General features: G+C 36.8%; 1 protein-coding gene across 1 annotated transcript in view; it reads left to right on the forward strand.

Moving 5' to 3' along the window:
- Nucleotides 1-4,762, forward strand: part of CYFIP2 (cytoplasmic FMR1 interacting protein 2) — a 143,228-nt gene extending 138,466 nt beyond the window's left edge. The window contains exons 30-31 of the mRNA XM_051978795.1: nucleotides 136-283; nucleotides 1,053-4,762. Coding sequence (XP_051834755.1) covers nucleotides 136-283; nucleotides 1,053-1,220 — 316 coding nt within the window. The 3' untranslated portion in view covers nucleotides 1,221-4,762. The remainder of the gene's footprint in view (nucleotides 1-135; nucleotides 284-1,052) is intronic.
- Nucleotides 4,763-26,751: the final 21,989 nt, after the last annotated feature.

The following is a 26,751-nucleotide window of genomic DNA, read 5'->3' on the forward strand; positions in this document are numbered from 1 at the left end:
AGGATAAAGGATGATGGTTGAGCTCCTTCTATCTCTGGGACTAGGCTACCAGCCATGATACTGGCACAGGGACTTAGGAGGCTCTAGTTCCCAAGCTCCCCTCTCATTCCAAGCCCCTGTTCTCTTGTCTCCCAGGCAGTGCTTTGGAGACGGCTTAAACTGGGCTGGCTGCTCAGTCATCGTCCTCCTGGGACAGCAGCGAAGATTTGATTTGTTTGACTTCTGTTACCATCTGCTGAAGGTGCAGAGGCAGGATGGGAAGGATGAAATCATAAAAAATGTGGTGAGTAGTACAGGTTCAGTGACAAGTGGGAAGTCTGAGGGAGAATGTAGAGACAAAGTACAATAGAGCAGAAAAGGCAGAAAATTAAATGAAAATGAAACAAAGTAAAATAAAAGGAATTGGACTGTTCCAACAAATGAGAGGGCTATAAAGATAATTGGATAAGGAATTGTTAGTGTGAACCTATGAACTTGGAGCTCCTCTCATAGGGCAAGAAAAGAATACAAGCAAGACCCCTCCCAAAAAAATATATATTTTTTGTATTTTGTATGTATGTATGCATATATATGTATAGATATGTGTATGTAAACACATACACATATATAATTTTTCCTTAATTACATGTTAAAATAATTTTTAAATTTTTAAAAATTTTGAGGTCCAAATCCTATACCTCTCTCCTTTTTTTTTCTTCCCTCCCTCCATTGAAACACTAAGCAATCAGATATTGGTTATCCATTTTTTACAAGAAGACTCAATTAAAATAAAGTGAAAATAGCATGTTTTAGTATTCAAACAATATCAGTTCTTTCTCCTGAGGCAGACAGTATGCTTCATCACTAATCCTTTGGGATTTTGGATCACCGTTTTGCTGAGACTAGCTGGTTGAGTTTTACCAAAACAAGGTTATAGGGGTAGGAACCTGGATACTTCCCAGATATGTGACCCCTGGCAGATGATGTTTCTGTGCCTCTGGTGCCCTCCCTCACTTCTGTTCTTTTTCTGTCCTTCCTTGTGTTTCCCATCTCCACTCACCATCTCCCAACAGCCCCTGAAGAAGATGGCCGACAGAATCCGCAAATACCAGATCCTAAACAACGAAGTCTTTGCAATCTTGAACAAATACATGAAGTCAGTAGAGACGGACAGTACCACCGTGGAGCACGTACGCTGTTTCCAGCCACCCATCCACCAGTCCTTGGCCACCACTTGCTAAGTGTAGAGTTCCTATCGGGAGGTGGAAGGGAGGAAGCGCCTCCGGACTGTGTCAGGGCTGGCTCAGGAAACTGGCGACCTGTGGGCTGGACATCAGACCAAACCAGATACCCCAAGCACACCTTGACCCTAGCCAAGAGCTGGGCCTGTGCATGCTCTTCCATGACATCTCCGTGGTTGGTTTCTTCCATAACTTAAAACACACACACACACACACACACACACACACACACACACACACAGCAATGCGTGCTTTTTCTTCCTCATTTTCTCCTGTGTTGATCCTGAGAATTCATTGTTTGACCCTTTGGCATCCCCCACAGTCTCCAGCTCTCCCCATCGCACGGTTATGGCTGTTCCTTCAGGCCTTCCATTTTTGTGCCCACTTCTGCAAACATAGCCATCTATGACCTCGTGCTGTTATCCACAGGCTTCAAGGAGGGTGGAACCTTGTGGTACCCGTGGTTCTCTGAGAAGCAGCATCTGGCAGAGTTGGGAACCAAGGGCGAGTGGTCCTTGAAGCGCAGCTCTTGGTCAGGCCCCGGCTCGTCAGCTTATCCCTCAGTCCTTGCCTTGCCCATTCTCCTCACTGGTAGCCGTTTCCTCCTGCTCCTCCGAACCACGTGGAACTCCAGGGACTTCAGCCCTAAGAGCACTCACGGACTGAATAGCTGTCCTCCAAGGGCTATTGGGCAGTGCCCACCCACATGCAGTACATGAGGTTTCTTGGTGGTGGTTTCCTGCTGGAGATGGTGCTTGCTCTTGCTTTTTTCTGACTCTAAAAGAAAATCAGTAATTTTCCCCATCCCACCCAACTACTGCCCTCCGGGAGGGAATTTATAATTTCATTCATGCCTACAGCACATGGAATAGTATCAGGGTTAGGAGAAAGAGCAAGGGACCCCTAGGACACAGCACTCCTAAAGCATACATGACCTTCATCCCTAAATAAAAAATCCTTTTAGCTTAAGGGCCTTTCTGGTCTTGTCCATGGTTTGTTACCAATAGGAAACTGAGCTGCAGAAGCTCAACAGTAATCCATTTGTGTATCTTCCTGGGGTCCAGGTACAAAGAACACTTTTGACCGAAGGAGAAAGCATGGTACAGTTAAAAAGTGTAATGACTCTGGTCAGATATCTCAAGTTCAAGTCCCACTTCTGATACTACCTATGAGACCTTCAGCAAATTATTTAATCTCTCTGGTCCTTAATTGCTTCATATGTAAAGTGAGGAGGTCATTCTAGATGGCCTCTATGGTCTGTTTCAACTCTAAATCTAAAATCTCACGAAATCTCAGTAAATATTTGCACTTATCATTGCAAATTATGGTCAATTATGGAATCATTGCACTTATGGTCAAATAGCGTCTGTTAGGGAGAAGAAGTGGGATAGAGAGGGAAGTGGTAAATAAGCACTTGTTAACTTAAGTTTAGGGGCACGGAATCTCTCTCACAAATGCTTCCACTCCCAGCTCCTACTTAAACTGTTTAAAATTCCACTTGCCTATAGGATGATAAATGACTTTCACAAAGAGTATAGGAATCCCTTTTCTAATGGAATTGTCGGAAAATGCATTGAGGCAAATGTCTCATAGTGGGGGCTCTTTTTCTCTCTCTTCACAGGGTGCTTTGGCCATGGGCAGCTGACAACATTAAAGTGCCTCTTTGGGTAGTCTGTGCCCCGCAAGAGATGGAATTAAAAGAGGAAACTCTGAAAGAGGTTTCAAGCCGATCAGCTGGGCCAATTTTGTAATTAGGAAAAGCAGGAGCAAGAGAGGCTTGAAGCTAATTGAATACATTTGTGTCCCAAGTAAGGCAAGGGGAGAACAGGAGGTAGATGCAGGAGTCTCCTGTTGGAGAACTCCTGAGAGGCACTGCTCTCCACCTGGACTCTGTGACCCTTCTTTGTACAAACAGGGCGGCATCCCTAAACTGTGGGCAGGAAAGGAGGATAAGAGGCAGTCTGGTGCAATAGAAGTAACATTGGATTGGGAGGTTCAAATCCTGGCCTTGTGTGCCCATGGAAAAGTCACTTACCCTATGTGGGTCTCTGTTTTCTCATCTATAAAATGCAGGGGTTGCACTAGATGGCTTCTGAAGTCCCTTCTAAATCTATGATGATGTGAGTTATCTAAGGGGCTGCTCATCAAGAATGCTCTCATGGAGAGAACCATCCTTCCTTTTCCACCTACAGCCAGAAGTGCTTCCCAAAGTGGTGGAAGGTTAGATTCATTAGCAATCAGATGCTAAAGCAGCCCAGATGCTCACAACTTGTTGCTAATGAAGTTACCCAATCCTAGGTCTATTAGGTCAAAAGGTACTGTGTGGTCAGATTCTTCCTGAGAACAGCTATTGACCTATCAGGATTTCTCAAGCTGCTACTGAGCTGATGAGTTCATCCTTAATACTTGATTTGCCATGTTCAATCTAGAATTCCTAATCAAGGTTGGGTTGCTGCTCCTGCAGTCTTATGCCAACCCTGGGGTCGAATGTAGCCCTCTAGCAAAGTCACCTTCTCCACGGGAACCCTGCTTCTGGGGTGATTAGAAGGGCAGGATCTGGCTCAGGGCACTTTGCCACTCAACCATCTTGAACAATGGTTTTCAATCAAAATGTAGTCCTGGAAGCTCAAAAAAGATACTTAAGTCCTCATATAATCCCAGGCGAGAAGAATTGAAGTTCTCTACAACACTATCAGACACCTGGCTATTGCCAAAAGACATCCATTGCAAATATCAGACAATTCTGGAATTTGGATTTTAGACTCTGGGAAGAGCCAATATTGATTAATAAGAGTTCAACCCAGTCAACATAGCTGTAGTTGTCTCAGAATAGGCTATTTGGTTTACTGATCTAATACCCCTCCAGGAAACAGGTAACCCTGTCTCAGGTTTGAGGTTGATTTACTTTATATGATATGGATTTACCTGGGAATGGCTAATGTTCACCGGCCTGTTCTAAGTGATAAAAAATAAGGATGACACCACCTTAAAAATCTTCCACTTCAAATTCCCTCTTGAAGTTAACATTCTTAACTCCTGCAGCAGAAAAAGTCAGATCTTAAGCCTTTGGAAATTTGTGAATTTGTGGTATTTTCTTTTTTCATTCTATTTTCTAGCAGCACTTCTTTATGGACACTAAAGATAAAAGTCCAATATCTCTGTGACCTCCTTCCCTGTTCCCCCACCCCACCCACCCTACCCCACCCAGTATTATTGGCCCAGTTTAATTGATGTGTCCAAGAACCAGAAAAAAAAAAAAAAAACTTGGTTTTTAAGAGTTTAAAAAAAAAATCTGTTTGCAGAAATTGTCAAATGTACCATATTTGTATTAAGAGTCTTTGGGGTTTTTTTGTACAACGAATTTACATTTATTTATGGTGAGTTATATTTACGCTAGTGATAAAATCATGGTGTTAAATTCTTACATCATATTTGCTATGCAGCCGAAGAGGATATTTTGGTTTGTATTTTGGGGGGTATTTGTGTTGAGTTAATAGATGTTCCCATCTTCATTAAAACTGCTTCTGAACTGGTAAAAACTAGCATCAGAGTCTCTTCTCCAAACTTTGTCATTTTCAAGCTATGGGAGGCCCCTGAGAATGGCTCATTGAAAGGAATAGCATAGAAAATTGTTATTGACCAAGTGGGGAGACGATCGATAAACAGAGACCAGGGGCAGCTGTACAGCCTGATTGCCTAGCATATGCTGCTTTCTTTCTGTGGTTGGTGTATACTCGGTGTTTACACAGTACAGATCCACACAGAGCCCAAAAGAACCCAGCCCTTGCTAGCACTGGGAGTTTCTGGTCTCTAGTTGGAAAAGGGAGTGTGACAAAATAGAAATGAGTACATAGGAGACATAAGGTTTGAATATAGTCTTGGTTCTCCTATTAACTATGTGACTTTGGGTAAGTCATTTTTAGGGTTATTTTAATAGCATGGCCAATAAATTAATCACAGAAATCAGTTGCTAGCAATAGTATATAAGAAACAAAAACATCTTATCAAGAACTCCATTGATTCTTTGATGAATGCAGGAAAGATTTTATTTTACATTCTTGCAAGAATAGGTATATCCCAATTCTGTATACTGGGAACACTTTACAGAGGCCAGATCAAGCCTTTTTATATTAGTCCTACTCCTTCTATCAGTATCCTGATTGGTCAAGATTCTTCCAGGTTACAATTCTCTTACAAGGTAATAATATACCCAATTTTAAGCAAAATGTGACCAAAGCAGCTCTTGGTTTTGTTCCTTGAGCTCATGCTTTTGATCATGTCTCCACCTTCCCAATCCTTCCTTATCCAAAATGCAACGTTCTACTCCCTCTCCTGAAATACAACCTTAGTACATTTCCTGGGGTATTTACCCTCTCAAGGACACCTGTGGAATAGGAAGAGTTAAGATTGTAAAATCCCAATTCTCAGAGGTCTATGACCAATCCTAGTATCTTTTAATATTTGGTTTTTTTTTTTTTATCACCTAAACAATTCACCAAACTGAATGAATGGGACTTGGAAGCAGAGGAAGATGGAAGTGTTTTGGTAGTAATGATGGGGGTAAAGAAGGAAACATTCTTACTTAACTGTTAGTTACAGCCTTTATCTTACTTAGTCTTGACTTGGGTAAATCTAGTAACTTCCCCTATCTGGACCTTGGCTTCCCCATCTAGGACATGAGCAGGTTGTACTTGATGACTTGAAACCCCACACCCACACACTCCTCTTCCCCCCTTCACCCCCTCCTTGGCTCCAGCATCTCATGCTTCATCTTGCAAGGGTTCTAGATTAACAGATTCAAATTCATTGATGAATCAATTGCATCACAAAATATCAACATTAGAACCTCAAAGGCCATTGAGTCCAGTCTCATAGCTGAATAACAATCTGCTACACAATATACTCAAGAAGAGGTCGTCATCCAGCTTCTGATCAAGGACATCTCCCTTCCTCTCTACCCCCTCTCCTCCAGTCAGCCCAAGGAAGCTTCTTTCCCTTAATTAAGTAAGGAAGGGGCAGCTAGGTGGCACAGTGGCACCAAGCCTTAAATTCAGTAAGATCTGAGTTCAAATACAGCCTCAATTTCTGTGTTTCCCTGGGTAAGTCATCTAACTTGTTTGCCTCAATTTCCTCATCTGTAAAATGAGCTGGAGCAGGAAATGGCAAACCACTCTAGTATCTTTACCAAGAAAACCCCATATGGAGTTATTAAGAGTTAATTTGTAAGGATGGTTTCCCAGACATCAAATCTAAGTTTTTTTCTTTACAACTGCTACCCTTTGTTTCTAATTCTGCTTTCTAAGACCAAGCAGAGTACAGTTTATCTTTCTTCTACAGAAGAAGCCTTTAGCAGGGAATATAAAGAAAAGGAAAGTAAAAAAAAATTATCTTTCAAGGGAGTCAAAGACGGATAGGGAAGAAAACAAAACATTTGTACAAACAAGATCAATATACAGAGATGTGTTGGGATCCACTCAAACTGAGAGCTGCTTGCTAAATTTTCAATTGTGAGTATTTACAACTCAGAAATCAACAAATCCTCCAAATCCAAGCTTGTTTTATTGTTTTGTTGATTTTCTAGATTTATTAAAATGATGAAGCACATTAACATTTGCAGATTAAACTTCAAAGTGTGGGACTCATGCTTTTTTTTCTCTCTCTTTCTCTCCAAAGAGTCAGTTAAACTTTTACCAGCTCATCACTCTATAAAATAATTTGGAGATAATCTCAGAGGGAAGGCACTAATACTAAGAGGAACAGGAAAGGCTTTTTGCAGAAACTGTCTCTTTTGAATTTCCCCAAAAAAGAATAAAGAATTACCCAAAATCTTAATCTTAGACTTTTAGGACCTCCTGTATAAGCAACTTGAGAACAGAGACTATTTGCTTTGTTTTTTTTTTGCTTTGTATTCTTAGCATCTAGCACATGTTTTGCACATGATAGGTGCTATGCTTGTTGATTGACAGTCTGATAATGTCTCTAAATGGTTAGTGCCAAATCAGTGATTCCTGTGGTTCTAGCTGGTCCCACTTGAAGACTCTCAGGACAAAAGACGATGTTAATCTTTGCCCTTCATCTCATCACAACCCCCTGATATTAATAGAGAGGACAACAGAGAGACCACATTCAGAAAGACATGTTTTTCTGCAAGTGGAGACTAACTCTCTCTATCAAAACTTTATGACTCAGTTCATACTGCAGAGAGTAATATCAAAGTCTATTTTTTAACTCTTCGTGCTGCCATTGAGGCTGGCATTTTTGGCATTACCCTCCCATTCTTTGTTATTGGCATTAACAGGGTTGGCCTTAAATGGAGCACAGCAGTAAACAAGTTCAAATATCAGTTCAATTCTCCAATGCCTATATTAGGTATAGAGAATACCAAGACAAAGCACACACACACACACACACACACACACACACACATACCCTGCCATCATGGAACTTAACAGTCTAATTCTACGAGACATTTAAGAAACTATAAAGCAAACTGCATGGAGTGTGATGAAGGAGATTGGAGGTGAAGGAAGAAGATGAGGAGAAGAATTATTATTCCCACACTGCCCAGCCTGGATATTTGATGTGACAGTGCTAAAATCTTAGACCATATCTTGGCACTAACAGCCTAAACAAATCAATAATTGGTGCATTTTTAAAATACACTTTAGGAGATTTCATATGGAAAGTGCTAAAAAGAAAAGAAAAGAAAAGAAACTGGCATCTAAATGTCATCTAATTTCCAATTAGGCAGTTCATTTAATAAAGCTTCCGGGTACAAGTAAGGACCCTGACTCAGTGTGCAAAACCATGATTCAGTGTAAGATCCCTCTTCCCCCAGAATATCTATCCGATTCACCTGTCACAAAGCCCAGTATTCTCAACACTGACATCCCTCCTTTGAATTAGAGTTTCTTGTTATTTATCCTGACCCTTGTTTTGTTTCTATTTTCTCTATCAAAAAAAAAAATTATCTCTGCACTGGAAAATTTGGAACAAACATGACTGATAGGCAGCTGATACAGAAGATAAGTAAGGAAACTCTGCTAAGCAGTGGGAATGCAAATAAGAGAAGCATGGAGTCTCCCCTCTCTTTAAGTTGCTGCCTATCTAAGAGCAGGGAGAGTAGCTAGATGATGCAGTGGACAGAGCGCCAAGCCTGGAGTAAAAAAAACCTGTGTTCAAATCCAGCTTTAGATACCAGCTGTGTAATCCTACCCAAATCATTTCACCCTGTTTGCCTCAGGTTCCTCACCTGTAAAATGAACCGGAGCAGGAAATGGCAAATCATTTTAGCATCTTTGCCAAGAAAACCCCAAATGGGGTCATGAAGAATCAGATACTTCTGAATGATAGCAGCACATTTAACAGTGGAAATAAACCACATACATATGTGAAAGTTATCCAGTGAGTATTTGAATCATTTTAAGGAGTTCTTCCCAGTCAAGTCAAGATAACAATGGGCCTTGTTTGGGAGCATCTTATCTGAAGGGCATGTCCCCAAAGTATGACCACCTACCCCTTGCTGAGAGGACATCAGGAAGCTGCCATTGACTGGCTGCCTGGGACATAGCCCTGTCTGTGCAACCATTTGTAGCTCCTAAGAGAAGGCTATTTCAACTTCACAACTTCTCATCCTCTCTCATGAACTCCAAGCTATTCTGCTTCTTTCCACTCTGAACCATCTGAAAGAAAGTCCCTGAGAGAATAAGCTACTTTTGTAAAAAGAGACAACTCCCCTAACCAGATTGTATCCTCCTGAATGTAGCTCAATCAGTGAAAGAAAGGTTCGTGGCAATCTCATTAAGCATAAAAGGGTAAACAGAAAAGGGAAAATAAAACATGTTATTTCAAGATTAAATTGTAGATGAGGATACTTGAAACTCTTGAGGACTGTATTTTTATTAGGATAATTAGAAGGGTATACATAGAGGATGGTTATAAGTTGACTCTGATGAGATGATATTAAAATGACATTAAGGGATGGAAAAAGAATTGTACAAGAAGAAGAGGACAGGGGAGATAAAATGAGATAAATTGGATCATATGAAGAGGAACAATAGACTCTTTACTGAAGAGGAAAAGAGGAGAGGGGGGAATGAACATTGTTTAAAACTTAATCTCATCAGATTTGACTCAAAGAGGAATAGCAGATACATTCAATTGGGTAAAGAAATTTATCTTACCCTATAGAGAAGTAGGATAAAGGGGAAAGAAAAGGGAGAGGGGGTGATAGAAGAGAGGATATAGTAAAGGAGGCAGTGGTCAGAAGCAAAACACTGAGGAAGAATCGTGTGAAAAGAGAAAAAATACATAAACAAGGGAGAAAGTAGGACAGAGGGAAATATATAGCTGGTAATCATAACTGTGAATGTGAATGGGAAGAACTCTCCCATAAAATTGAACAGCAAAATAGATTAAAAAAAAAAAGTCCTACAATATGTTGTTTGTTTATAAGAAACACATTTAAAGCAGAGACATACACAGAAGGAACATAAGAGGTTAGAGCAGGATATATTATGTTTCTGATGAAGTCTTTAAAAAAATTATGGGGTAGCAATCCTAATCTCAGACAAAGCAAAAGCAAAACTAGATTTAATTAAAAGAGATAATGAAGGCAACTACATCTTGCTCAAAGGCATCAATGACATTGAAACATATATGCACCAAGTGATATTGCAGACAAATTCTTAGAGAAATTAATCGAGTTACAGGGAAAAACAGACAGCAAAACTATATCAGTAGGTAACCCAAACCTCTCTCCTTCCTTCCTTCCTTCCCTCCCTTCTTCCCTCCCCCACCCTTCTCAGAATTAGATGATCTAATCACAAAATAAACAAGAAAAAATTAAAGAGGTGAATAGAATTTTTAGAAAAGTTAGATATAATAGACCTCTGGAGAAAAGTAATTGGGGAAAGCAGTATATCTACATAAAAATGGCTTTGTATTAGGGCATAAAAACCTTACAATCAAGTGTAGAAAGGCAGAAGGAGTTCTACCAAATTCTTTTTATGACACAAATATGGTATTGATGCCTAAATCATGAAGGGCCAAAACAGAGAAAGAAAATTACAGACCAATTTCCCTAATGGATATTGATGCAAAATTTTTAAATAAAACATTAGCCAAGAGATTATGTCAATTGATCAGCAAGATATTACACTATGACCAAGTGGGATTTACACCAGAAATGCAGGGATAGTTCTGTATTAGAAAAATTATTAGCATAATGAACCATATCAATAACAAAATCAACAGAAATCATATAATTATCTCAATAAATGAAGAAAACAAGCCTTTAACAAAATATAGCATCCATTCCTATTAAACATACTTAGAGAGTGTTTGGGACAAAAAGACTTACCCAAAATGACTACTTCAGAGATCATTCATAGAAAGCAGAATTATTTATTAGAATCTCAAGAAGTGGACCCCATCCTGGTCTGCGAGCCAAATTTCACAGCAGAATAGAGCCAGAGCCTTGAAAATGCTTACAGCTTTTATACATTTCAGACAAAGGACCTCCAAAATCCCACCCTCTATATGTTGTGATTGGTTACATAAGTCTACTGTTCCCCTAGTTGGTCAGTGGAATGTAGTCCAGGCCTTATCTAAAATCACATGATCCCAGAGAAGCTGAAACTGAGGTCTATAGGCTTGACCTACTTTAGCTAACAGTCTCTGATCAATATGTGCTTAATCTGTAAGTTCTTCACCTTTTCCCATACGAGAGCATAGGAATAAATGGGGTTTTCCTTAAAATGACAAGCAACATCTATGTAAAACCATAAGCAAATATTTTATATAATGGAAATAAATTCAAAACCTTCCCAAAATAAAATCAGGGGTAAAGCAAGGATACCCATTATCATAACTATTATTCAATATAGTGCTAGCAATGTTAGTTTTAGTAATAAGAGAAAAAGAAATTTAAGGAATTAGAATAGGCAATGAAGAAGTAAAACTATTATTCTTGGCAGATGATAAAAATAGATAATCCTAGTGAATCAACTAAAAAATTATTTGAAATAATTGACAACTGTAGCAAATTGCAGGATATAAAATAAACTCACACAAATCAGCAGCATTTCTCTATGTTACTAGCAAAGTTCATCAGCAAGAGATAAAAAGAAAAATTCTATTAAAAATAACTGTAGACAATATAAGATATTTGAGAGTCAACCTTTCAAAATAAATCCAGGAACTGTGTCAACACAATTACAAAACACTTTTCACACAAATAAAGGCAAATCTAAAGAACTGGAACATATCAGTTGCTCATGGATAAGCCCATATAATAACATAATAAAAATAACAATTCTACATAAATTAATTTACTTATCCAGTGCCATATCAATCAAACTGCCAAAAATTATTTTATAGAGCTAGAAAAAATAATAACAAAATTCATCTGGAAGAACAAAATTTCAAGAATATCAAGGGAAGTAAAGAAAAAAAAATGCAAAGGAAAGGGGCCTAGCCATAGCATATCTAAAAACGGGCTAAGAACTCACCATTTGACAAAAACTGCTCGGAAAAGTGGAAAAATAATATGGCAGAAAGTAGGCATTTACTAACATCTCACACTATATACTAAAATAAGGTCAAAATGAGTATGTGATTTAAATATAAATGGTAATGCCATAAGCAAATTAAGATAGCAAGAAATAGATTACCTGTCAACTCCCTGGAAAAGGGAAGAATTTATGATCAAACAGGAGACAGAAAACATTAGGAAATGTAAAATGGATAACTTTGGTTACATTAAAAGTGTTTGCACAAAGTCAATGCAACCACAATTAGAAGGGAAACCGAAAGTTGGGCAACAATCTTTACAATCAGTGTTTCTAATAAAGGCCTCATTTCTAAATATACAGAGAAACCAATCAAATTTATGAGTACAAGTCATTCCCCAGTTGATAAATGGCCAAAGGATACAAAAAGGCAGTTTTCAGATGAAGAAATTAAAGACATCTATAGTTATATGAAAATGTTCTAAATTACTATTGATTAGAGAAATGCAAAATAAAACAATTCTGGGGTACCACCTCATGGCTGTCAGATGAACTAATATGACCCTAACAAGTTGATCCACTTCAAATACAGTGGTTTAGAAAAGTAATGTAACTTTTCTAAGTTACATTAAACATAAGTTACATAAAACAAAGTAACCCTTTGAAAGTCTGGATAGGATGTCAGACAGGTCACTTAACCTCTTATGGAGCACAGTTTCTTTGAAAATAAAATGAAACTGTTAGATTAGATAATTGCTAGCTATAATTTCTATGACTCCATGAAATAACCATCTTATATTATAAGAGACAGGGGTAGGGGAAGAGGAGAGAAGATTCTTCAGAAATTTTACCTATAGACTGAGAAATGTATCCCAAATCATTAGTCCCATCCCATTCCCATTTATTTTCCATATGAATTTTATAGAGTTATCTTATGCTCATGATTTTTCTCTATGTCATATGAACCTCAGAATATGTTTCTCCTGGTTCTGAATAGGTTACTGCGGATGATATAATGTCCGTCCGAGAAAACAATGGTGTAATAAATGTCCTTCTAAAAAGTTTTTTTTTTTTAAATTTTGAGTTCCGAATGCTCTCCCTTCCTCCATTTCCTTCCTCAATCATGAAGTATATCTATTATACATGTCAAGTCAGGCAATATATACTTCTATATTGGCTATCTAAAAAAAAAAGAAAAAAGAAAGTGAGAAAAATATGCTTCACCATGTGCTCTGAAATCAGGCATTATTGTAGTGAATAGAGAAGCTAAGCTTTTAATAAATTCTTACAATATTGCTATTATTATTGTCTACAGTGTTGTCATTCTCATTTCACTTTATATAGGTTCATTACAAATCTTCTAAGTTTTTCTGAAACCATCCCCTTTCTCATTCCCTATATCATACTAGTATTCCATCACAATCAAATACTACAAGTATGACTCTCAAACTACCTTTTCTGAACCAACTTCTCTGCTAATCTCTAATTTTGAATCTCCAATTACCTTTCAAACAGCTTGAACCAGATATCCAGTAAACATCTTAAATTCAATATGCCTCAAACTGAACTCATTATCTTTTTAACTTTTCCCCCTGAGTCCTCCTCCTCTCCTACCTTTCCTGTTATCATAAAAGGCATCACCATCTTCCCAGTCCCTCAGGTTAACAACCTAAGAATCTTCCTCAACTCCTTCTGACATTGCTTCCACTTTGGTAAGGCTCTTGTCACATCAACAATAGTTTATTGGTGAGTTTGCCTATCTCAAATCCCTTACCACCCTATCCATCTTTCATTCAGTCATTAAAGTGTTTTTCCTAAAACTCACATTTAACCATATCACAAACACTCTCCTACTCAATAAATTCTAATAGCTCCTTATCATCTCTGGTATCAAAACCAAACTCCTCTCTTTAGAATTCAAAGTTCTTTGTACCATTCCCACCCAACCTTTTCAAATTTCTACTAAACTTCCTGCTACTTTCTCTTGGATCCAGTTAGTTACCATTCTTCAAACAAAATACTCCACCTTTTGGGTCCAGATATTTTCTGTGATTGTCCCCCATGCCTGGAATGCTCTCCCTCTTCATCCCTGTCCACTGAATTCCATGGCTTCCTTTAAGTCCCAACTAAAATCCCATCTTCCATAAGAAACCTTTTCCAATCCTTAATTCTATTATATTCCCTTTTAAAATTATTTTCAACTTGTCCTGATTGTATCTTGTTTGTATATATTTGCTTTTTGTCTCTCTCATCAGATTATGAAATTTTTGAAAGTAGGAACTCTCTTTTATATTCTTTTTGTATCCCCAGAGTTATCACAGTGCTTGGTATATATTAGATGCTTAATAGTTGTTTATTGATTGACTGATTTTATTCAGTGCATACAGCAGAAAGAGCACTGAACATGGAGTAATAGGACCAGAGTTCAAATTCTGAGTCTGCCACTTAATACTTGTGTAACCTTGGACAATTCACTTATTAAATTCTGAATTTTCCTCATTTGTAAAATGAGAAGATTGGACAAGATAACCTTTAATGTTCCTTTCAGCCCTGCACATGTATGATCTATGATCCTTTAGGTTTCAAATCAAGCTTTTAATTTAAGTTTTTCTATCAAAGGGTTTAGAAGAAAAAGAGAAGAAATGGAGGCACCACTTGTGGATGACTTTCTCAAGGAATTTAGAGATGATAGTATAAATGATCAGATCATGTAAGAATCCTTTAAGGATGAGGGAAAGTCAGGTATATTTATAGGTAACAAGGAAGCAGAAAATAGGGGGAAATTGAGAATTAGAGCATATGCATGCTATTGAGGGGCCCTTCTTTTTTTGGGAGGTTAAAGATTTGTTGAAAGCAAAAGTGATGGGTGGCCTCTATGTGAATGAAGTGGAAATGAAGGAGCAGATAATGGGAACAGATATCTTAGTGATATGAGATAAGCAAATATCTGAGTGATATTGGATGAGGAAGAGGGAAAAAAAGGGAGCTCTTGGCAAATGGACTCAATTTTTTTTTTTTTTTTGTGACATATTTGGCAATGTCTTTAACTAAGAGGCTAAGGAGAAGAGTTTCACAGAAGGCTTGAGGAGAGGCAAAAAGCTATAGAAGAGTGGTTGCGGTGAGTGGGATAGTATATCTGTTAGTGTAAAATGATTCCTTGTTGCTGAGAACCCTGTTGAGATTATGGTGCGTAGATTCAGCCAGCATTTTCATGATTTTCACGATTCATGATTTTCTATAGCTCCTTTAAGCAGCATGTGAATAAGAATGAAGGCAATGGATGTTGGGAGTAAGGCAAGGTCAGGGCTTGACAAGGCATGATTATCAATAGCACAAAGGACTTGAGAACAGAAAATAGTGTAGACATGAAGTGGTCCACTAAAAGATTGAGATAAGAAAGGAAAAATAATATAGCCAGTGAAGAGTGATGGGCTAGAAATGAATTGAGGATGGAAGGATTAGAGGCCATCTTGAGGATGAACAACAGAGTTAGGGTCTGCAAGACAAAGGAAGAAGGAATGATAAAAGATACTGATCAGATAAAGGAAGTTTGAAGTTCATGGACATGGAAATGGAACACTTAGTAGTGATGGCAAGAATGAAGATATAACCATTTCTGTAAGAAGGTAAGGTGGTGTGAGTAGGTAATTGAAATTTAATACACTGAGAAACTGGGAATTTAGAATATTTAAGGAGCTTTATCAGAGAAATTAATTGGAAGAGGTAACTTTCCCTTCTCGTTACAAGGAATTAGTAACAAAGTTGGAGAATATTTGAACAAATTATGGCATAGAAATATAATGATATATTTTGCATTGCAAGTCTGACGCACTAAGGAACAATGAAAAGGATGTATTTAGAGAAACGTGTGAGGACTTGCATATATAAACTGATATAAAATAGAGTGGACTGAACAAGTAAAACAGTTTACACAATGACTACAGCTTGTAAAGGAAAACATGTTTGAAATATTGCAGAACTCTGCAATACAATGACCAATTCTGACTTCAGAACATTAATGATGCCTCATGCTTTCCACCGTTTGATAGTGTAGAATTCAGAGTTATACATTTTCACATATGGCCAATGGGAGGATTAGTTTTGCTTATCTGTAATTCAGACAATTTCTTATGCAGTTCTAGATTGTACAAAGGAACTTTTTGCTATTTCATTTTCTATAATATTAGATTTACTGGTTCATTTTTTTTAGAACATTTATGGAAGAGCTCAACCGCTCTGAGACTTTTCATGTTGCCATTTTAATAAAAAAATCCTGCCTCATTTTATATTAATAATAGATTTTTTTATAATAAAGAATGACTTTCTGGGAACAAGGGAGGGATATATTTTGGGGGAAAGTGATATAAAAGCAAAAGATATCAGTAAAAATTGTTTAATTGTTCAAAAGTAAATAATGTAATGTAGGAAGAAAATTTTATTAATCACATAATTAAACAGTAATGAATGAATGAAGCATTTACCAAGTACTTATTATGTGCAAAGTACTGTGCTAAGGACACACACACACACACACACATACACACACACACACACACACACACACACACACACACAGACAAGCCTATGATAAAATCATATCAGTTTCTGATGCTAACCCACTTAGTCATGGACAATTTTGTGGTACAATTAATAGAGTTACAGGTCTATAGTCAGGAAAATCTGATTTTAAATTCAGCCTCAGACACTCACTAGCTGTGTGATACTGGGCAAGTCTCATCTGTAAAATGAGCTAGAGAAGGAAATATCAAACCTCTCCAGTATCTTTGTCTACCTCTAAAAAGATCACAAAGATTTGAACACTACTGGAAATACCACCTAACAAGAGAACTTTTCTCCATCAAATGAAATTTTCAAAAATTGTCAATAATACATAAATGGGATTTCTATTTTCTTTACTATTTGGTCAGCTGTGTGACTGTAAATTTTGCCTGTTCCTTTTTATATTTTTGTCAAGAATGTCATAAAACATACATATGTGTGTACATGTGCAAAATTATTTTCATGAATATTATGTAGAGCTCAAAAAGCAAGTTTAGGGTGAAAATGAATGAATGAAAAATCTTTTATTAAACACTTATTATGTATAAAGCATTATCCTAAATGCTTAAGATACCAACAGGAAACCAAAGGAATCACTGTCCTCCATATACTCACATTCTAAAAAGGGGAAAACAACATATAAAAAAAGTTTTAGCTGCAAGTCAAATAGAAAAGCCCCATGGTTCTCTTATAGGTCCCACAGCCAAGTAGGGTAATGCATCTCCTTTAATGTCTTCAAATAGTAGTGATGTCTTTTAAGTCACTTTTTATCATATTAATAAGCTCTTACCCATAGTATTTCTTTTTTATTGTTAGCTATCTACTCCTGTTTCAGATATCGTTAGTGTTTAATTGTATTGCCTCCTACATGGATCTACTTTGTACATATGTGATCAAGTCTATCTGTTTTTTCTTTCTACTGAATCATGCAATGCATTAGGGACAGTGATATCAGAGCCAAAATATGGGGGCTATGATGTCACTGACAGAGAAAATTAATATATGTGTTTAGAATGATTCTTTTCTGGTTTCTCCAATTTCATCCTTGAATGTTCTTGATATCATTAGGCTTAACTGAGTCTCGTGCCAAACTTCTGGCAAACTCATTTTCCCTCCTACCATTTCTCAGTTATTTAATAAGGTGATTTTTGTCCATAATCTTTCATTTTTCTCTTCTATAAGATTTTTACAAGTGTAGTTTATATGCTGTATTAATGTTGCCTTAACTGTTATATCTCTCTGCTTGCAAAAAGATTAAGAGATTACTGACTGAAGAGGCTTCTTGGCTTTTTTGGCCTCCATATGGTGGTGATTGCTTTACAGGAATTAATTGTATCTTTTTCTCTAGAATGCCCCATTTTCAGAGTCAATATCTTGCTTAAATGGGTCAGATTGGAGTTGTTTTAATTGCCTAACATATCTTCTCATCTCTATCTTTTGTTCCAATTTGGAGATAATTCTGAGCTTTGCTTTGCTTTTTGCTGGTCTGATTACATACAGAGAGATCTGTAAATGATACCTAACTCAACAATCTGCCCATTGGATAAAAAAGAAACACATTAAACTCTTGCTGGATGCTAGGCATATACTGGGGATACAAAGAAAGGTAGAAGAAGGAGGAGGAGAGGGAGCAAACATTTATGAAGTACCTACTCTATGCCAAGCATGAGTCAAAAGTCAATAAATATTTATTATACACCTACTAACACCAGTCACTATCCTAAGTACTGGGGATATAAATCAAATGAAAATAAAGACAGTCCCTTCCTTCTTAGAGCTTATGATCTAATGGAGAAAGACAACAAACAAAAAGAATAGAAAAAACAGTGGAGGAAGGGGCTGAGACTAGTGGGCAAAGAAGGTATCATATGACTAAGAGAGTGACAGAGAATTCCATAGGTGTTAAAAAAAAAAAAAAAGGTAGTGAAGCTAGGGAGAAATGGGGAGAAAACTGTAATGGTGCCCCTCCTTAAATGTAGGTTTTGGTCTCCAGTCATAAGGTTGAGGGAAATCTGATAAGATGTGAGCACCAAGATTGATTCAATTGTGCAGGATAATGAAAGCAAGGAAGAAATAAGCATTTATGTAGTACCCACTATGTACCAAGCACTGTACTAGCATCTTTACAAATACTATTTCATTTGATCCTTACCACAGCCTTATGAGGTAAGTGCTATTATTATTCCTAGTTTATAGTTGAGGAGGCAAAGGTTAGGTGTCTTGACCAGAATTACATATAATGTTGAGGATTAAATGAGATGTTTACAAAGTGCTTAGTATAGTATCTGACATATAGTAAGTACTATGTAAACACTCATTCTTTTTTCTCTTTATCAAGGTTGGAATTATGAATTACAGGTATGAATCAATCAGCAAACATTTATGAAGCACCACTCTGTACTAAGCACTTTATTGTACACTTACTAAAACCAGTCACTATGCTAAGCACTGGGGATAAAAATACAAATGAAAATAAAGACAGTCCTGTCTTTATAAGTTCCTGAAGTCACATTTGAACTCAGTTCTTTCTTTCTTACTCCAGGGCCAGCAGTCTATCCATTGTGCTCTTAGCTGCTTTAGGTTTCCCATTAATTACACATTGAGATATCAGAGACACAAATACAAAAGCAAGATAGTTTCTGCCTTAAAAGAACTTGCATTCTATAAGGTATAATATGAAAGAAAAAAATCAGAGATCTTCCTTGAAGTCATTTTTTCCCAGTTATAAAACCTAATTTTTTTTGAGATATAAAACTATCCTTTACTGCCTGCTGTAGCATCACAAAATAAACATTCATATACTTTACTTGGGAACAACTGTTAGTGCTTATTGGGGGACATTTTTATCACCTTAAACAATCCCAAGCCTTTAATCGGTCCAATTTCTTAGTGCACAGCCAGTCTGTGCCCCATCTTATCTCTTCTAAACTCCCTATCAATCAGGAATGCTATTCAATGGGCTAGGCTGGAAGAGATAGGGGAGAGGGACCTGACTCAGGATTAGGTATTTTTATACCTGCTCAACTTGACTTGTGGGATGAAGAAATCTTAACCCACGCTCTGGATTCCTTCAGGGCACCTCACCTGCTCTCAAGCTTGCAAACCAGTATTTCCTGTGTATCTGCATTTGCAGGAAAGCCACTGTTACACAGCTCACAGACTTGTCTCTCGCTAGAAATTTGGAATCAAAATATTCTGATTTCACACTGATTTGTTGGAAGTTAACAAGTTGGGAGCCATTTTGTAACTAGAAGCAGTATCCAAAACCATGTCTAAATGCAAAAGGTGAAAAGGAAATCCTGAAAGTAGAAAAAATCCAAGTTTTATCTTATTATTCTCCTCAAAGACCCACCTGGACTTACGAAGCACAATTGCTGGAATCAAATGTGATATATCATCCTCTAAATTTGAGCAAGAAAAGAAGTTACAGAAGGATATAATTCTTAAGGATGAGGATCCTGTTTTCCCCCAAGCTCTAGCAGTCTAACTCTTGTATACCTCTCAGCCAATGCTCTGGTGCATTTGTCACTCAGGGCCTTTCTTCTCATATTCATCAGTTAAAACAAATAAATATGGATGAGCCATGATTTAAGCAAAGCACCATGAAAATTTCTCAATTAGAAAGTAGCTCTTTATTTCAGAAAAAGATTAACCAATTCACAGCAAGATTCAACTTTAACCAGAGAGAATTTCCAAATATATTTCAAATAGCATTTGATTCAATCATTCAACTAGCATTTATTAAACACCTCACTATGTGAGGCACTGTGCTATACTGAGGATACTAGACAAGAATAAAATGATTCCTGCCCTCAGGGAGCTTCTGTTCTATCATTTAATATGAGAGAGTTAAACACTTAATAAAGAGGGATTATGTTCCATACATTATGCTAAGTGCTAGTCATACAAGTAGACAAGACCATTCCTTCCCTCCATGCTTACATTCTAATAGAGGAAGACAACACATTAAAAAAGCTGAGAATAGACATGAGGGAAAGTTTTCTGGTGAAGAGGTACAGGAGCCCAGAGAGTGAATTCAGTTGGGAGTAAAGTGAACATTAGTGGGGGCTCATGAAATGGTGAAATGTTATTCAGAAATTTGGAATCCACGGTGCAGTTGTGGGCACCATATAGCAAAAAGTCATGATGAAGCCAAAGAGTCACAGAAGCACCAGATTAAGACCTAGTAGGGATCTCAAGATTATCTGGTTTTAGGAGCATAGATTTAGAATTTGGAGGGGCCTTGGAGATCAAGTCCAACCCTCTCATTTTACAGATGATGAAAATATCATTTAACTGACATGATCTCTCCAAAGTTACCAATGAGGTCTTCATCATCTAACTGAATGTCCTTTTCTCAGATTTTATCCTTCTTGACCTCTCTGAAACACTTCATGATATTTACTCCTTTCTCCTACTGAATTTTTTTCTGGGGTTTTAGAACACTGTTCTCTCCTTATTCTCTTCCTTCTAGCTGTCTGATCTCTCTTCAATTTTGGATCTTCATCTTTGTTATTATCACTCCTGTGAGTGCCCCCATCCCAAAACTCTGTCCTAGGTCTACTTTTCTCTCTGTTGTTGAAATATTTTTCAGTTGTGTCCAATTCTTTCTGACCCCATTTGGAGTTTTCTGGGCAAACATATTGGAATGGTTTGCCATTTCCTTCTACAAGTAAAGCAACTAAAGCAAATGGGATTATGATCCCACAGCTAGCAAATATTTGAGGACATATTTGAATTCAGGAAGATGTGTATTCCTGGCCCTCTATCCACTGTGCCACCTAGCTGCTCTTTTTCTCCATACCCTCTCATTTACAGATCTCATCAGCTCCCAAGAGTTTAAGTATCATCTCTAAGTAGATGATTTAAATATCATCATTAATTGTCTATTGGACATTTCAAACTGGAAATTTCATAGGCATCTTAAATCAACACATCCAAAACACAATTCATTATCTTTCTCCCAACCCCCCTTTTGATATTACCTATTACAATTGAGGTCAACATTATCTTCCAAGTTACAGAGACACAGCCTCAGTGTTAGCCTCTCATCCCAACATGACAACATATCCAGTCTCTTGTCAAGTCCTGTCATTTCACTTCACAATATCTCTCATTAACATTTCTTTCTCTCCCCTCACAAAACCACCTTTCTAGTTAATCCCCCTTCCCTGAGGAATAGTCTTCTTAATTACCTTACTTCCTTAACTCTCTTCCCATTTCAATCTATCCTCCACTCTGTTTCCAAAGTGATTTTCTGCAGGCAAAGGCCTGACCTATTTCCAACTCAAAAAACTCTAGTGATTCCCTATTATTTTTAAGATCAAATATAAATTCCTCTGTTTAGCATTTAAAGCACTTCACAATCTGTCTTTCCAGTTTTTAAACACATCCCTTCCATTTATTCTTCTTTCTTCATACTTGCAGTTCTTCCCACAATCTTCCATCTCTCATTTTCTTACTGTTGGATTTTATTGGCAATACATAATAATATTAATGATTTAAGTGGATGTTTTATATCCTGAAAATCTGCTAAAGTTATTAACTTTAAAGGCACACTTTATTTATTCCTTTGTTGTCTAGTGCTTTAATAAGAATGAGTGTTTTGTTTTGTCAAAAGCTTTTTATGTATCAGTTGAGATAATTACATACTTTCTGTTAGTTTTGTTATAGATATGGTCAATTATGCTGTTAGTTTTTCTAATATTAAATCACCCTACATTCCTGGTACAAATCCCACCCATTTATAACATATGAACCTTGTGATAGATAAGATTGTTGTAATTTTCTTGCTAGTATTTCATTTAAATTTTTTGTATCAATATTCATTAAGGATATTGGTCTATAGTTTTCTTTTTTTGTTTTCACTCTTCCTGGTTTAGGTGTCAGCATCATATTCATGTTGTAAAAGGCATTTAGTAGGACTCCTTCATCCATTTTTCCTAATAGTTTAAATAGTATTGGAATTAATTGTTCATTAAATGTTCAGTAGAATTCATTCATGAATCCATCACAGATTAAGTTTTGTACTAGACTGCCATGTTTAATTTTATGTTCCAAGGCTGGAGAAAATATACAAGATATCTGAAGAAGAAGATTTAAAAAGCAGTGAAAAAAATATTGGACCTAATTGGTCCAATGAGAGAATGAGAGAACATTAATAACTATCAATAATAACTATCAAAATTATATACTACTCTCCCATCTATATAAAATCTTTATGTAAATAATTTATGCATGAATCTAAGATATATTTAATGAAATTATTAATAAGGAACAATCAACAATATTCAACAGTGGACCAGATCTTTGCCCCTGCACAATTAATTGAAAGAAGTTTTTTAAAAATCCCATGTGGTCATTATTTGTTAATTATCAGCAAAAGAAACTTATTTGATAGAACATAAAGCTAGCTTGTAGGCTATTTTACAAGTGTCTCAAATCCATACATCAAAATCATTCAAGATTCCTTGAAAGATATAATGACAGAAATAGTTCTGTTCAACTACCCTCTGGGTCATTAACATCATGAAAAAATGGAGATGTATTCTCACCAAAGGTGCTTGACACTAGGTTGGAGAAATGCCAGAGCAGGATCAAAGTAGAAAAAGAATTTCCTGTGAATTATAAGATCTTCCAGATGCTCTAGCATGCAGATGACATTGTGGGAATTTCCTCAAACCCCAGGGCACTGTAGAACATCCTGGACAAGATTAATAATCCAAAGGCATTTGACTTGACCATCAACACAGGGAAGATTGAATGGCTGAAAAATGCTTAGTACACGGTTACAACATGCATTTGGATAGACAATCAATAAAACTTGTATACAAATATATATATGTGTGTGTGTGTGTGTGTGTGTGTGTGTAAAAATATATATGTATATGTGTATGTGTCTGAAATAGTTCAGATGAAAAACAAATTGAACCCAGAATGGAAAAGAATGAAGAGAATGTGATATATTGTCTTTGAAAACTCCTATCTTGAAGTTTCCAATTTTCCTATGAAAGCAAAGACCTATCTTTTTAATACCAATTCTCCAATATTACAATAGGCCAGTTAAGACATAGAATACAACAATCTTTGAAGAATTAAAAATGAATATCACAATGAGAGTAATGGCAAGGCATATGGTAGATGTGACAATGCTTCAATAAAGAACTCAAGAAGAAAAACAGGAGTAAAAGAGATAATCAAGAAATTATAAGCTAGCAGGAAGAAAAGTTGGGCTGATCATGTGTCTGTGTCACTAGTAACTAGTATAGGTACAAAAGTATCTACACATAGTAACTGCTTAATAAATGCTTGTTCAATAAATGAATGAATGATGAGGTGGTTCCTAACAAGAGAATAAGGAATGAATATGTGTGAATACATACATACATATATATATATACATATATATGTACACACATATATATAATCCATAATTCCATTACTTTCACCAAAGCAAAGACTCCGCCTCTCTTTTACTTCCATCCTCTTCTGGATTGTCCTTAGTGTTTCCTATAATTGGATTTTATATATGTTCTTATGAATATATACATAGTATGATTTGTCCCAGGCAGAACTCCCCTGGGGATTGTCTTGTCCATTCCCACTCTTGTCCATAAAGATGGATTCATTCATTCATTTATTCAACAAATATTTATTAAGTGATTTTCATGTGCAATAACCATACATCTGAGATGATCCCAATTTCAAAAAAAAAAAAAGAAAGAAAGAAAAGAAAAGAAAGAAATGTGCTTTACACAGCTTCCTTTGTCCACCTAAGGTTTTCTAATTTGACTTCTGAAAACTATAGTTTCTGCAGAATTTAGAGAGTCTGAGGAATGGGTAGAAAGAATTAATTAAATCCAAAATTGCCCTAAATGGTCCCATTGCTATTCTGCTTTCCCCAGGCACCCAAGAGGGAGGATGATCTGGGGATAAGGCAGCTTCCCTGAGGGGGAGGTTAAGGGACCAGTGAATCAGTTATTAGTCTCACTAAACTTGACTGTATGTCAGCTCTGGTAGTTGAACATGACAAGTCAAGCTCATTCACATAGCTTAATATGTAAATTCCATTCCAACTATTATTTCTCAAGACAATGGAAGCTTTTAAATAGTATGAATCTCACACCCAGAAGAGACCAGTCAAATTCCCATGATACCAAGAGAGAGAAAGGGCAATGTTTCCAAAAGGAGGCATGTCATTACTGATCTCTCCTTTCCAATTTCCAACAAAAACAGGTACAAAAAAAAATGAAGCAATGAATTGGAATGCTACAAGGGCAACCTAACTACATCTAATGTGACTAAAATCATCCAACAGACTAAACACCAGTTATAGAATTCTCTGTCATTTTAGAATCACCAATTCATAAATCTGAGCAAAGGATCTTCGAGATCATCTAGTCCTACTCTCCCCCTGCTCCATTTTATACTGTACCAGAGAGTTTAAGGATTTTCCCAAGATCATACAGGAAATAAATGCGCTCCTCTGATGTCCAATTCAGTACTTTTCTCTCTGCACAAAATGACTCACTGTGGTGTAATGAAAAGAAAACTGTGCAGGGAGTCTAGGAATCTGAGTTCAGGTTCTAGTTCCATTACTTACCAAATACTGGATCTTGAACAAATCACTTAATCTCCTCTTCATCTAAAGCGCCTCATCTAGATTATGAAGAGAATTGACTAGGCATTTCATTTCTTTCATTCTTGTGTGGGATGTTCTTCTTCCTTACCTCTGTCTTTGACTCTTTAGCTCTGTTCAAGCATTGATTACTATTTAAGGCTTTTCCTTTATCCCTCCAAGTGCTACAATCCTCTTCCTCTCCCTATTATTTTGTACAATATATACACACATATTTATTTTTCTTTGCACTTGTCCTGAAGAGTATGTAAACTATGCATTTCTGTCTTTGTATTATCAATACCTAGCACATAGTAGGTACTTTTAGTACCTACTTTTTGCAAAGCACTGTTTTCTGTCTATTATATCTAATATCATTTAACTTCTAATACAAAACAAGCAAACATGGATATCAGGAAGAGTATGGGTCTATTCTGACACCAACTTATTTCAGAAAAGCACTTTGCATGGAATTGAATCTCTTCTTTTAATCAGAAAATTCTACAATTCTGATTCAAATGTTTGGGTCATTCCTCATAATCAAAAATATCCTTAATGGAGCTGGTGCTTAATGAATCAATTTATGTAAAGATATGGGGTATGGCGTTTGTAACGTTGACTGGTCTGACTCTTTAAAGGGACAGCCACAAAGCTGATCTGAGTTGAGTTTGGACAAACAACAGTACAGTCTGTTGTTCTCCATTGGGGAGGACAATGCTAAGGTCTACTCTGCTGTCCTAACAGGGACATTGTTGCTGGAGAAAAGGGCATTGTAGTCAAATAGAGAAAAGGAGCCAACACTTCAATGGGACGAATTGTGTCTGGAGTCATAGAATCCTAGAATGCCCAAGCTGGAAAGGACTTTAGAGATAATTTAGACCAACCCCCTCAGTTTACAAAAGAGGAAACTGAGGTCTGTAGAGGAGTAATGAGCAACAAGATCACAGAACAAATTAGGGACAAACCAACTCTCCTGATTATTTACTTCACCATATTAACTATAGGCATGGATGCCATTTAAATCTAAAATCAGAGACCTGGGTCAGAGATCATAACATAGTGTGGTATAGTGGAGAGAGTGCTTTGGTCTGAGATTTCTAGATTAAATCATGGAACCTTGTGTTTAAAACCTGCCTTCTATACTTACTAGCTGAATGTCCAGGGACAGCCACTGAAACTCTTAGATCTTTTTCCTCCTTTGTAAAACAGAGATGGGGAAGGAAAGTGGAAAGGATAAAACGAGATAAAATATATGAAAATTTGAATAAAACTTTAAAGCATTTTATCACTGTTAGAATCATGCAAAAGAACTTATTGAATTGGATTCGACTCATTTCAGGTATCTGACTGCCTTTCAAAAGACCGTCAGAGGTTCTCTTCCATCTAAGTAAGTGCTCCCTCAAAAATTAGAGCTGGTTCTAATTGGATAGGATCAAATACATCACGTAATATTTTATTTTAGGAAATATGCTCAGATAAGTAAAATGGCTTGATCCAAATAATTCTTTACTTCTACTACCCTGGTCCTTTCCCTAATACTACCAGCATCCCATCTCCCATTTAACAAACATTTTTCCTTGACTCAATTCAAGATCTGATATGTTTTTCCAGAAGCTTTCTTTCATTTCATTAACTGGACGGCTGCCCAAAAACCTAAATTAGTAAACTTGTTTCTAGTTTCACCACTTATGTGGGATACAGAACTTCTAAAGAGAGGAAAAGTTGCTTCAAAGGGGTGAACTGAGTGGTCACACAACGAAAGGACCAAGACAGAAAGCATATGAAAGAATGAATAAGTGATTAAGCTGATTCTCGACTCCAGGGGAGGAAAAAAAAATGAGTC

Source organism: Antechinus flavipes, chromosome 2 (assembly GCF_016432865.1).
Source record: "Antechinus flavipes isolate AdamAnt ecotype Samford, QLD, Australia chromosome 2, AdamAnt_v2, whole genome shotgun sequence".
NCBI lineage: Eukaryota > Metazoa > Chordata > Mammalia > Dasyuromorphia > Dasyuridae > Antechinus > Antechinus flavipes.